This window comes from Emydura macquarii, unplaced genomic scaffold, assembly GCF_026122565.2.
Source record: "Emydura macquarii macquarii isolate MOO-44397 ecotype Brisbane River unplaced genomic scaffold, CSIRO-AGI_Emac_v2 contig_3517, whole genome shotgun sequence".
NCBI classification, from domain to species: Eukaryota; Metazoa; Chordata; order Testudines; family Chelidae; genus Emydura; species Emydura macquarii.
In genome coordinates this window covers 4,878,117-4,891,359 of record NW_027133654.1, presented here as the reverse complement: position 1 = coordinate 4,891,359, position 13,243 = coordinate 4,878,117, and the positions used below count along the sequence as shown (strand labels likewise).

At 44.9% G+C, this 13,243-nt stretch overlaps 1 protein-coding gene across 4 annotated transcripts in view; it reads right to left on the bottom strand.

Moving 5' to 3' along the window:
• The window catches only part of TARBP1 (TAR (HIV-1) RNA binding protein 1), a 119,065-nt gene extending 110,788 nt beyond the window's left edge, over nt 1–8,277 (bottom strand). For all 4 annotated transcript variants that reach the window (XM_067535836.1, XM_067535839.1, XM_067535837.1 and 1 more), the window contains exons 1-3: nt 7,356–8,277; nt 5,496–5,593; nt 3,948–4,014 (exon numbers count right to left, since the gene is read on the bottom strand). In XM_067535836.1, coding sequence (XP_067391937.1) covers nt 3,948–4,014; nt 5,496–5,593; nt 7,356–8,277 — 1,087 coding nt within the window. The remainder of the gene's footprint in view (nt 1–3,947; nt 4,015–5,495; nt 5,594–7,355) is intronic.
• Nucleotides 8,278–13,243: the final 4,966 nt, after the last annotated feature.

Genomic DNA, 13,243 nt, shown 5'->3' with positions numbered 1-13,243 from the left:
TGCCAGGAAGAACCCAGTGCCAGAGGAGTGCTCTCTGCACAGATGCCAAGGAGTTGGCACCGATTCAGAGCAGCTTGGCTCAGAGACTGGTCTGAGGGCCTCCTCCATGAGAATGCTTTCTGCCGAATATTCCTGTCCTTTTAGTACTAGGTCTGAAGTTTCTGCAGATCTGGCATTTATCTTTAATGTGTTTCCTCCAGATGCTTTCAACAGCTAGAGTGCAGGTTATTCACTGGTACTGGTTTGCCACAAGAGGCACAAGGCTTAAAGGCCGAGGACCAGGGAATGTCCAGCCCCTGGGGCAAATAGTTCCTCAGCGACAAGGACAACTATTCACACTACTATATATGCTAACACTAACTAAGAACGATACACCCTAACTACAAAAACTACACAAATAGGACTACAGAAGAGTTCAAATCACTGGGAAAGAAACCTTGTCGCAGCAAGATGGGTCATTCCAGCAACCGTCACGGGCAGTAAAAAGAAACTGAGAGCGTGTGGGGCATCCTCACATGTGTGCGACTCCAGACAGCACTAGAGCTGGCCCACCGGAAGGGAAAAATCTCCAGCAATTATGCCTCGAGCATGAAATGGACAAGAGTAAGCACTTGAAGAAGAACCTTCTGGCCTTAGAATCTATGAACAGTTAATAATATCCCATGATACTCTTAGTGGACAGTAATTTCTATACACTGGTGAACTGCACATATTCTTTGCAGCAATACATACAAGCGGCTCCTTTGTTGACAGCACCAGTATTTCTGAGATTTGAGGGATTTTGCACAGTTACAGTACTGTGAACCAAGTTCGTGCAAGGAAAAAGTTGTGATGTGATATAAAACACTCCCAAACACTTACTGCCCTTCAAAAATACTACCTAGATGTCTTGTTTGAAAAGCATATTGATGTGTTTGAAGTAATTTCCCAAAGGATACAAGGCTTGCAAGACCAGTTCCACACATCCACTGTATATTCCATTCTCAATGACCTACTGCACACGATGGAGAGCTGCAACATCACAGAATGGATCAAACAATTCAATGAAGTTGAACTGGTGGCAAAGTCAACTTTCAGGATAGTGCAGCGATACATGAAGATGGTTGAGTCTTTGCTGCTCTCTACTCAATCAGGACTGCTAACTGGAATTTGCACCTCACAGCAGTAGAAGAATTTGTGAAATACTTATTTGCTTTAGATTTAACCAACTATTCTGGGATGATATCATGGTACCTCGCTGAACTAAAGATGTAGAAAAGTCTGACCATGACATATGGAAAAAAATTTTAAAAGGAAATTGTGTTGTTGAAATGTTGCCAGTTCTCTTCTTGCCTTGGCTCAGACGCCCTAAAACTGAAAAACAGAGCAATGGAAATCGCTGGGAGGTTGATAGGCATAAGAGCATCCAAATGCTCTTTCCCAGTTTTTCCTTGACAACACCTGAACTCCACTGAATTTTGAACAAAACATTAAGCATGGCTGGAATGACTTCCCCAGAAGTAACCAGTGACTAGTATGAAGCCTTCAAAACCCAAAGAATTATCCAAGACTCCATCAATCTATGGGTTCCAATCAAGAACAGACTAAAGTTCTGCTTGAATGCAAAGAAGAAAGTCAGAGAGAAGTTGGCAGGGATTATTATGGAGCTAACCACACACAGGTTTGCTCACCTCCTTGTCGTGTCCAGATATCAGCATGAGGTTGATCTTTAGTGAGAGTCTGGGAAAGTATGAGTTCTCCAGATTATCTCAATCGATGTCCAAATGCTACCGAACAATGCATATGTAACAGGCGAAAAGCACATCTTGTATAGTCTTCCTAAGTCAGCGCCTTCTGACAACATGACTGCTACCTTATGCCAGCAGAGGCCTTTCAGCATAACAGTCATAAATGGATGGCTGAAGTATAAGCTCTCAACAAACCAAAAACTATTAACACCTGCAAGTTTTGGCTGGATGCTTCCTGATGAGGCAACAGAGGAAATACTGGACCTATGATGAAGTCCCCCTCATGTTTCACATGTATACAGAGGACATAATTAAAACTATTACCAGAAAGAAGAGAATCCATGATATTGCACCTCTTCGATACAAAATCAGAGACTACAAACATCTCCAATGTCACAATCAAGAAGCTACTGTCTCACACTTGCACAAAAGACAAGTTAACTGCATATCTTGCAAGGAAATGCTCTAGCTCAAAGAATTTTGTCATCACATGAAATAACAAAGCTGGTACCTCGCACTGTTCAGTGGAGTTTCTTCGTAGTTCCATGAGGAGGCTAACACTAAAATGATCTTGTATCAATGCCCTTGAGCGAATTGCAACTAAACTCCCGCTTTTTACACAAGACATTGATGTTCTAATGCCCTCTGTGGGACTCTTCCCAAGACTTCTGCAAGATTCTGTTTTTGTGCCTTCTGCTAGGGATCAGAATCGCTGTATATCCCTCAGAGTGTTCCTATCACTCGGAGCATTAAAAACCACTGCACTGCCAGGTGTCCATGCCCTTTTAGAATGACACTTCTGGAAGGCTGGCAAGAAAAATCAAATTATCTTACTGGAATCTGATTCAGCCTCCAAAGATTCTCTCCTCACTCTGAAAGTGCTCGGAATGGTTGAGACAGTCAAACGCACTGAAGGCATTCATAAGCCTCATTTACCATTTTAAAAACCAACATTATGACACTCTCAGAGATATGATGGCGGATGTTTTCCTTGAAAAAGACAAACAGAAAAATTTCCATGGATAAGGGGTGCATTTACACTTGCTATCAAGAAGGCAAATTATCTAGGAATGGAACAGCTATAGGATAATCGAGCACATCCAAATCTACCCTCCCCTATCAGGCACCGAAAGGTCTTGGAGAGTGCACTGATAACACCAGTTATGTGTGAAATACCATGTGCTTCCAAATCAGTCTTTCAGCTAATCAAAGGCTTGTCTGCAAATGCCAGAGGCTCACCATCCTGCAAATGTCTGGCCAGCAGCCTGCCTTGAACAAAGATGTGTGAGTGTGACACAGATCATAACAGTAATGACAACATTTGGTGCCCTTGACGGAGGTGACACTGATGATGACGACTTTGATGAATAAATGTTTTCAGTCCTACATGTCAAGGGTAGCTTCCCTAGAATTACCAAAGAACAATGTCTTTTCCACGTATGCAATGCATACCTGTGTTGATCTATAATTTTAAAAAGTTGTTTTTTAAACATTTTTGTGAATATATATCTACATAATTGTTCTAAGTTTGTCATGTTTGGTGCCTCGTATTCATGGGAAAAAGGGAATTTAAATTATACCCAATTCAACCCATTTCCGACGACATTGTATTAGCAAAATTTCCAACAACCAGAGGACCTAAAGCTGGGACAGGGGCAAGCAAGCAAGCCCCCCCACCACACCACTTGAAATTATGATTCTATAGATTTTTATGAATCAAATGACACCTCCCTTACCTTTCTATCACTAACTTGCCCGTGGAATGAGATTTTACTACATTATGCTCCCAGACTAATAGGAAGGAACTGAAGGTGGGGTGATTTCACCCTTTATACCCTCAACTGGAAGCACCACACCAGGAGGCCTCAAGTAAATGCACCGCACCATTGCGTATTGCTAATCAAAACTGTGACTCAAGTGCACTAAGTGGAATAGGCACATGCACAAGTACTCACAGAAGAATTAGGGGTTCTTGCCATGAAATTTGATTCCATCTTATCTCGGAGCACACTGGGCCCTGCCTATGTATGTTTAGTGGATAGTCTATAAATCAATATGGAAAGCAAGCACGGATAGGACACACTTCTAGCTAGAAGGTAGTTGCTTCAAGTGAATGGTAAGGAAAAAGCATTACCATTCAAATGAAAGTGTAGATAAAAAAACCCATACACTGATACTTAACCATTAGATTAAAATAATGTCTGAAAGCAATTACCTTACCTTTTTCTGATATTGCATATTCATACAAACTGTTTAACTTTGGTAAGACTGGCTTTATAACATGTATCTGAAATTCAGAAGCAAAATTTATGTAATTTAGTTCAATGCTCAAACCAAAAAATTAGTATCACTGCTATACTTATGGGTATAGTATACTTATGGGTGATGCGGTTTACAGGCCCCACACTAAGATTAAAGGAGTAGTGAAACAGTACCGCACCAAGACAACCCTACCACTCAGTAGCTGCGGGCATGCTCCCTATGGAGGATCTACTTAAAGAGAAAGTTAGCAGGGGGGAGAGTGAAGAAGAGACTGGCTGCAAGAAGGCAAACAAATAGCAGCTGTTGAAGTACAGCAATCTGTAGGGGGGAAGACTGGGACTGTAAGACACGGCCAAGAGACCACGGGTCTGACTGTCCCTCCACTTCTCCCTGACCAGAGGGAATAAGTGAATACTGGGAGTGAGCTAGAAAGTTTCTCTTGCAGCTGGGGCTCTAAATTACTGAGACTGTGCAAAGAGAAGGCTGGGGCCACAGGAAAACAGGGAAAGTAGGAAGTGGCCCAGGGGAAGCTGATCTGCAGCAGCAACCAGAAGGGACTGAGCCACTCCTTGGCTCTTTCCCCTTGAACCCTGGGCCAGGACACGGCAGAGAGGAAGGACCTGGGTCACCTTCCCCAAACCACCTGAGAGATCCCAGAGGTGTCAGGTCTCAGGGTGCCTTGGTCTCAGGTCGCCTTGGCCACAAAACTGCCTGGAAGAGCTGTCCTAAGATTTTGAGAGACCGTTTGGCTGCAGCCTGCCAGCCCCAGAGTGAAGCCCACTACAGTAAGGAAAAACAAATCCTTGGAACAAGACAACACAGGTAATGAGACTGAGCTGGAGAAATGAGAAGGCTGGAAACTAGAAGATAAAATAACATGAATAGTCCATGGAGTGTGAGAAGGGACGTCTTCATGTCACAAAATGAATGACCAAATACTACCTCATTTTGAAATGATATAGGGCTAAAGTCAATAGGAGTCTTTTCATTGAGTCCAATGGGAATCAGGCCTCTAGTGACTTTCATCTAAGGATCTTTAGTGCTTTTAAGTGAAGTATTAGTCTCACTTTACAGATGGGAATCTGAATGCAATAGTCCGATTTTCATTATCGGTTAAGTGACTTACCCAGTCTTTTAGCAAACTGGAACTCAGACCTCCCAACTCCAATCCCCTGCTCTACCCACTAGATTTATTCTTATCTCAAAGACAAATTATGACGGAGTTTCTAATTAAAAAAAAAAAAAAAAAAAAATGCAATCACACTAACCTATAAAAGCTATATGTTAAATGTTTTACATGTGGGAGCCAAAAAGTCTAAGGCAAGAGGCTTATAAAGCTGTAACAGGTTATTTAAACATGCTTGTTATAGTAAGATTACTAGTTTGTGATAACAGAAAAAAAATTTGTGATTGACAATACTGTTCACCATGTGCACATATAATCAAAAATACTTCAGACCCGTTATAAACAAACTATGATTTGAATAGACCTTAAAGTGCACTTACCTGATTTCCTTCCAGAGTCTCCATTATTAAAATGTAATTGTCCCAAAATTTCAAAAGTTTGTCATTCTTCTCAACAGACCACCAGAATAGACTTGGTTCTAATTGAAAATATTAAATTATTTAAATTACAAAGCTATTTCTGTTCCTATCCTTCAAGCAACGTTACATAATTCCCCCTCCAGCATGAATTACTGTTACTATCACCAAGTAATAACACAGGACTTGATCCTGCAGTCTTTTCCTTCAACAAGGGCTGAAAAAAATCAAACTTTACCATGTATCAAATTTTAAGGGCAATTTCCCATGGGGCTCAAGTGAAAATATATTCACTTGCACATATTTTTCTGATAAAACCATTTAAGATTAGATAGAAAAATGTGACACTAATCACCTGTCAGAATTTGCTACCCTTTTCAAGTCTCATCAATTGCTTACCCAATAATAGCGTAACTCATATTTTGTTACCTGCTGTATAAATGGTTGTGAACTGATAGGAAAGTGACACTTCTCATAATCCACTAGCAAGAACAGAAGTAGAGAGATTGAGTGCTTTATGACTTTGTGGGGATGTAGGATTGCAGATTTTTTTTATTTTTAAATATATATTTTGCATTCGCTTAAGTAACTTGCCCACAATCACACAGGAAGCCCAAGAAAACAGAACCATGTTACAGTCATGCAAGTCCTGTGCTTCTAATGACAATGCAACAATCTTAAATTTCAAATATTCTGAAACTTAAGTAACAGTATTAACTGCTAAGGGAAATCTCCCTCATACCTCTTAAGCACCAATTGCTAAATTATGCCTCTTTTTGAGTGGGTGAGGCATCATGAGGGCCAGCAACACTTCCCCATGCCATTTCAACCTAGTCCTCAATGGCCATGCTTCCAGCACTAGGGAGGAGAGGGAACCAGCTTGTATGATTGCCACCCCCTAGCAGCCCTACAGTGCATGTTTCAAGAGGCACTCTTCCCAGTGTTCTCCGAGATTTTTGAATTATGTCTTCCATAATAGTCCAGAAGACTGACTAGTCATCATGTGAAGTGTGACCATAGGAAGTATTCTGAAAAATGAAGAATCACGAGAGGCTACAAAGTAAGTCAAAATTTGGAAAGCACCTTTGCACACGGTCTACCTCCATCTTTACTTAAGCCTCAGTCAACGGTTCATGAGAAAGGTGCTTAGGGTCCTTGGCTATTTAGGCAGGGCCCAGAGCTTGTCTATACTGATTTTTACCAAGTCTGAAATTAGGTTGTAACATGGCAGATTCCATGAACAGTTTGTTTCCACTTATTTCCTGGTGAACATATGCTTCTGAGCCACGTAACTGCAAAGTTTCAACTGAGCTCATAAGTAGTTGTAACAAATGCCAGTGTGCAAGCAGACCCCTACACCATTTTTGTGGGTGTACTATTTAACCAAATATGCCTATCTTCCAACCTCCCAATTCTCAGTGCAAAAGGACAGAAATACAATAATCTCCCCGACATCAACAACTCTGCAGGGTACCTGTGACACAACCTCAGAGGGGTAGCCGTGTTAGTCTGTATATAGCAAAAACAACAAGAGTTCTGGGTTCACCTGAAGTGCTACAGAACTCTCAGGGTTTTTTTTTGTGAAACAACTATCACCTTGGTACCCAAGCAGTGGCAGAACAGGCTGGCTGTGCAGATTTCTCCACAATGCAGTAACAGGCACATGCCATGCAGGGCGGGAGGCATGGGCAGGTCCTGCGACAGGTGTGTCGGTGCTGTGTGGATGGATGTGCCCTTGTGCTGTTACTGTGTGGACAGTGTTGGGCGGTGTTAGCTAGGCCAGTCGGATGGGGCTGTTACCCGACTGCGGTGCTGGCTATATACCGTTTCCATTGTCCTGGGGACAGGTACTGTCCAGGCGCAGTTGGTCGGACACATCCACCGCTCGCTTCAGCAGGTAGCGGGCTCGTTTCCGGCACAGCCCGTCCCCGTGGGTGAGTCCCTCCTGCACCACTCGCCAGAAGTCCCCGCAGAGCCGGGCGTCCAGAGCCGGGCCTTCGCCGCGGCGATTCCCTTCCAGGCCGGGGAAAAGCCGGTCGGCGAGTGCGCTCAGGGCCAGCAAGGTCCGGCTCACCCGCTGGGGACCGGCAGCGGCATCTCCCTCTTCCCCGCACCCCGGCGGCAGCAGCAGCCCGTCCCAGACCCGCCTCAGGACGGCGCGGTTTCCCCCTAGCGCCGGCAGCAGCCGCCCGGCCACCAGCACCGCCGCTGCCTCTTCCTCCCCGCCAGCGTCGCGGCCGCCCGCCCGCACGAGGGTCAGGGCCGCGCCCACCGCCCGCTCCAGCAGCGCCGGCTCCTGCAGCTCGGGGGCCACGGCCACCAGCGCTTCCACCGCCGCCTCGACGCCCAGCCCGCCGCCGCCCCCCGGCGGCTCCGCCCGCAGCGCCTCCAGCGCCTCCCCGGCCAGCCGCGCCGCCAGCCGGGCCCCGCCGAGCCGGGCGCAGTGCCGCAGAGCCCCGCAAGCCGCTCGCACCAGGCGGCGCTGCTCCGGCTCCGCCCCGCCGCCGCTGCCGCCGCCCAGCAGGGGCAGGCAACGCTCCAGCGCCACCTCCCAGGCCGCCCGCCGCAGCGCCTCGCTCCCGGCCCCGCTGCCGCCGCCGCCCGCCAGCCGCTGCAGCAGGAAGCGGAGCGTCTCCACCCGCTCCACCGAGAGCGCGGCGGCCCCGTCCCCGCCGCACACCGCCCGCAGCAGCGCGCCGGGGTCCCGGCTCTGCGCGAGCAGCGTGTCCGCCAGCACCAGCTCCATAGCGAGGCAGAGGCGGGGCGCGCGCGAGAGTGGATGCTGCTGCTGACGACGACGCCGAACCGACACCAACCGCCCCCCGCGCGAGGAGGACGGGGGGGGGCCTCGCCTCTGCGCCTGGCGCGCGCGACCACTGTCACCGACACCGTGCCTCCTGCTCCGCCCCCTTTCCCTCCCAGCAGCCTTTGCGCTAAAGGGGGGGGGGGGGGCTGCCCGTAGTTGTCTCTAAAGCCGCGCGCGCACCCCTTGCCTGCCCGCTCCCCATCGTTCGGTTCCACGGGGTGGCGTCAGGCTAGTCGGGGAAGCTCCCGGGCTGAGCTTCCAGGATAGGCGGGAATTGGAAGGAGGGGAGACTTTTCCCATCTGCCGCTCTCTGCTGGTGTTAGAGGCCGGCGGGGCGCGGGGGCGTCAGCCCTCAGGGGTTTGGCAGGAGTCTAGCAATACTGGGGAGGAGGAAATGTCATAAAGCTCCAGCTCCTGGGTTCATGTGATTGTGCAGTCACCTCACTTTTCTCTCGCTTTTTGCTGTAAACTGCTAACCCTTATTGTTGCAGAGAAAACCTGGAAAACATGAACCTTCAAAGCCAGAAGGGAAATTTTAAAAGTCCCACATATATTTAATCTCTTGATTTTGAGGGGACCTGATATGATTTTTCAGTGCTTTGGGTTGGCAATTATGCATGTGGATGATCAACACTGTAGGGCAAGATCCACAGGCAGGGAAGACATAGACATGGGGTTGCTTTTCCACTGTCTTGTATTATCATTTACACCAGTGCCAACGGGGCATTTTCCATCCATTCAAACCTGTCTCCATTGGCATAGCAGAAAACTTGAGAACTATGTATATTATTGGATTAAGAGTCACTTAACAGATCAGCCTAACAAATATTTTGAAGGTAAAATGCTCAACAAGCGGTGATCAATTACTCACAAGCAGGAAGCTTATCAAGATGATCTCATCACAGTTGCCTGCAGGCTTTGACAATACAGCTTCAACCTTCCTCTGTTACACAAGCTTATTTATAACTTTTTGTTATTTTTTCTTATACACATGTACAATAATACAAAATTAAAGAACTAAAGTTAGCTTAAGTCTGGTTAAGGAAATATATGTGTGTAAAGAAAGGCCCTGATGAGCAAGTAGAAGGAAGGCCTTGAAAATAATAAGTGATAAGGCCAGAAGGAATAAAGTAGGGAGGATGTCTGGTTCAGGGAATAACTAATGAGATAAGGGGAAGTTTCTGAAAATAATGCCTGTGACGATAGGGATGACTGCAGATGGTTTTAAATCAAAGAGAATCTGTCTTAAAACGAGCCAACACAGCCCTTCCCCAACACGCACATCAGTGTTAAAGCCTAGGTGAACACAGATACAATGGGAAAACTGTTGGACAGCAAGAAGGAAGGGAGGAAAGGCGTTGGGAAGAAAGGAGGTTGTAAATCTCATCTGAATTAAGACTGAAATAAGAAAGAATAAAAAATAAGGATGAACTGTCTCAATTTTTTTTTTTTTTTTTTTTGGTAGTTGAAGTCAGTAATTGGTGATGACATCATATGTTTGTTAAAGGGTATAAAAAGTGAACTTTTAAAGGTTTCATCACTAATACCTGTCTGACCACATTGGAGCCAACCAATATAGATCTAAGCACCCTTAGCCCGCTTGTAAGTATCTTAATCAAATGCTTATAAATATTTTGTTACTGTATGGATGTAGTAAATTGCTTATTATTTAGGCCTTTTAGGCATGTTTAGAGCAACTGCATAAAGTATCATTTGGCCTTTGAATTTAATAAAGGACTTTATAGTTAAATTGGTGTTTGGTGATTTCTCACATTAATAATTTCAGTTATTAATAATTTCAACAATATGTATTGGTCTCATTTCCATGTTAACTCTCCCCTCCTGTCAGCACAGGTTTAATATTAGTTCAAACTGGTCTTTTCCAGCTTTCTAGTCACTTTATATTTTCTTGTTCTCACAAACATGATTACTGTGCAATTTCTTACACATACACAACACTAAACATGATTATGCTGCAATTTTTTACAGCTCTGTACACAGCTCTGCTTACGCTGTTAAACATCAGAACAAACCCCTAAAATCCACAGCAGTCTTCTTTTACGCCTAAATATGCCTTCACTCTCAACAAATATTTGCATGAAATTGCATATAATATTTTATTTGTATACATATTGCCTGCAATCTGCACATATGTGAAGTTGAGACACCCCTTCACAATCTCATCAAATCCTTCCCACTCCCATCCCTTAGTTTCCCCCACTCCCTCAGCTCACCTTCCCCAGCTCATCACTGTTTCCATCCACGAGTACATTGACAGTCCAAAACAAGATGTGTTCTTAAAACACACACAAAAATATCAGTGAGGACACAGCAACTTGGTTTTTAACTTGGGTTAGCACCTCAAATTCAATCCCAGGCATTAATATGCCAAGTTGCCATGTCCTCACTGCTATAGTGACCTGAGTAAGGTAACAAGTACACATCTCTTTTTGCAATATAGACATACCCCATGTCACACACAAGCCAGGCTGTTCTCATAAGCAGCAGATTCTGCTCTACTGCTTCACCCTCCCTGTTCTTTTTCTCTTACCTGCTAATCACTCCCTGTCCTGGATTTCTTCCCCAGCTCTCTCTGAGTCTCATTGGAGAATGAAGAGGCGCTAATAACTAGCAGAAGGAAGTCGATCATCAGCCCACCTCACACTGACACAACAAAAGCCAAATATCCAGCAGGGAAGCTAGAGGAAAGGCTAGAGAGAGCTGCATCCCTTTACACAGCTGTAAATGACTACATGAAAGGCAAGGCATGGGAGAATCAGAACTTGTGTCTTTAGGGATGAAAGGCTGTGGGCAGGGTCCAGGATGCATTGGTACTCAAGAGAAGACAAGATTTGACACCATATTCTCAAGTTGCTCACTCATTGGTCCTGTCTAGACAATGAAAAAAAAAAGTGCTTTTTAAAACCAAGTTCGCTAACATGCTCTGAAACACCCTTTAACACTTTGGCTTGGTCTACACTACAGACTTACGTCAGTATAACTACCCTGAGCGACGCAGTTATGCCAATCAAACTCCTGGTGTAGATTGCACTATGTTGGCAGGGAGGTGGAATACCTATGCCAACGGGAGAAGATCTCCCGTTGGCATAGGTAGTGTCTTCACTAAGTGTTCCAGTGGCACAGCTTCATCGGTGCAGCTGCTGATTGGTTTTCCCAGGCCTGAAGAAGAGCTCTGTGTAACCTCGAAAGCATGTCTCTCTCACAACAGAAGTTGGTCCAATAAAAGATATTACCTAACACACATTGTATCGCTAACTTTGTGTAGGCACAGTTAAATGTTAAATTGTGCTAGTTGGCCGTGTTGCAACCTAGGGGCGCCTAAGAAAGACAAGATCTGTCCAAACTGATATGTTTATATAAAGGATACAGATTTAATGAATAATCAGCTAATTTGTTTCTGATACATAAGCACAATAGTATTTACCAGTTGAAGGACAATCAATCAGTATCACACAGGATGTTTAAAGTTTAAGTCCCTTATCCCTCAATTAATATTGTTCCTCTTTTTAACTTGCATTGACCTTAGTTATCTAATCTTGATTTAGTAGTTCTTCCACATCTTAAATACAGTTAACAATCTAAATGTAACTAACTTTACAGAAAGTTATAGGTCTCATACTATGTCTACACTACAAAGCGGTCAATGAAAGTTACATTGGCATAGAGCCGTCCAAGTTTGCTATTCTCAGGCACATGCATTCTTGGCTACTTGCATAAGTTCTGTGCATACTCATCCAGAGTGCTTGTGTTGATGTAAAGTGTGGTGCACCATAGGTAGGTATCCCAGTGTGTCAGACACCGCAGTCCAATGCAATACCTTTTGGGAAATGTTCTCGGTGTGTCCTTGAAATGACTTATCCAGGGATTTCTGGGAACTAATGATCAAATTCCCAGCATGCAAATTTCTCCATCCCATAATCCAGCTGTATCCCATAATTTTCATGCCTTTTTTTAAAAATCCCACAAATACACACATGCAGCACTTTTCAGTGTCCGCCATCTCTGACAGAAGTGTGGTGCTCACACAGCTCTGCATTACTCTCGTGAATGCTGCAAATACAAAATGCACAATTCTCCTGTATTTACAGACCCACAGGAAGTACTGCAACAACAGGGGACATGAGGGACACAGCAAAAAAACAATTCAAGGTTGTTGGTCTTTGCAGAGCAGCTGCAGACAGTGGTGTGCTACTTCCGGGCCCAAGAAATGAGCACTGCCTGGTGGGATTGTATCATAATCTAGGTTTGGGACAACGAGCAGTGACTGCAGAACTTTCAGATATGAAAGGCCACATTCCTGGATCTGTTTGCTGTGCTCGCCCCAGCCCTCCAGCACAAGGACACCAGAATGAGAGCTGCACTGACAGTGAAGAAGTGAGAGGTGATCACACTCTGGAAACCTGCAATATCAGATTACTACTGGTCAGTGGGAAATCATTTTGGAGTTGGAAAATCCACAGTGATGGGCCCAGAATCTCTATAATGCCATGTGCTGCAGCTCAGCCTCCTTCCTGTTCCCATCATGCCCCTCTCCCAGCCATGGCACATCCCCTATGCTAGGGTTTGCATGGAGTTCCTTGGAGGACAGCCTGCTACTATTTTCCTCAGAACCTGCACTCAGGGTACTCTCCCACAGCCAGATCCAGGGCTTTTAGAGCCCCTTTATGTCACCCTAGCCCATTTTCTGGCATACAGGAGCCAGAACAGGGTTGAGAATCTTACGCTATTGCTTCTTTTAATTTGATATTCATCATGGGTGATTTGTTATCTAAATGATACAATATTGTTTCTATTGCCTGATAAGGGTTTCCAAATCCACAATAACCAAATAAACCAGTTGTGGCTCATTTGATGGCTGAGACATCCTAGTTTAGTGGTTCTGTAC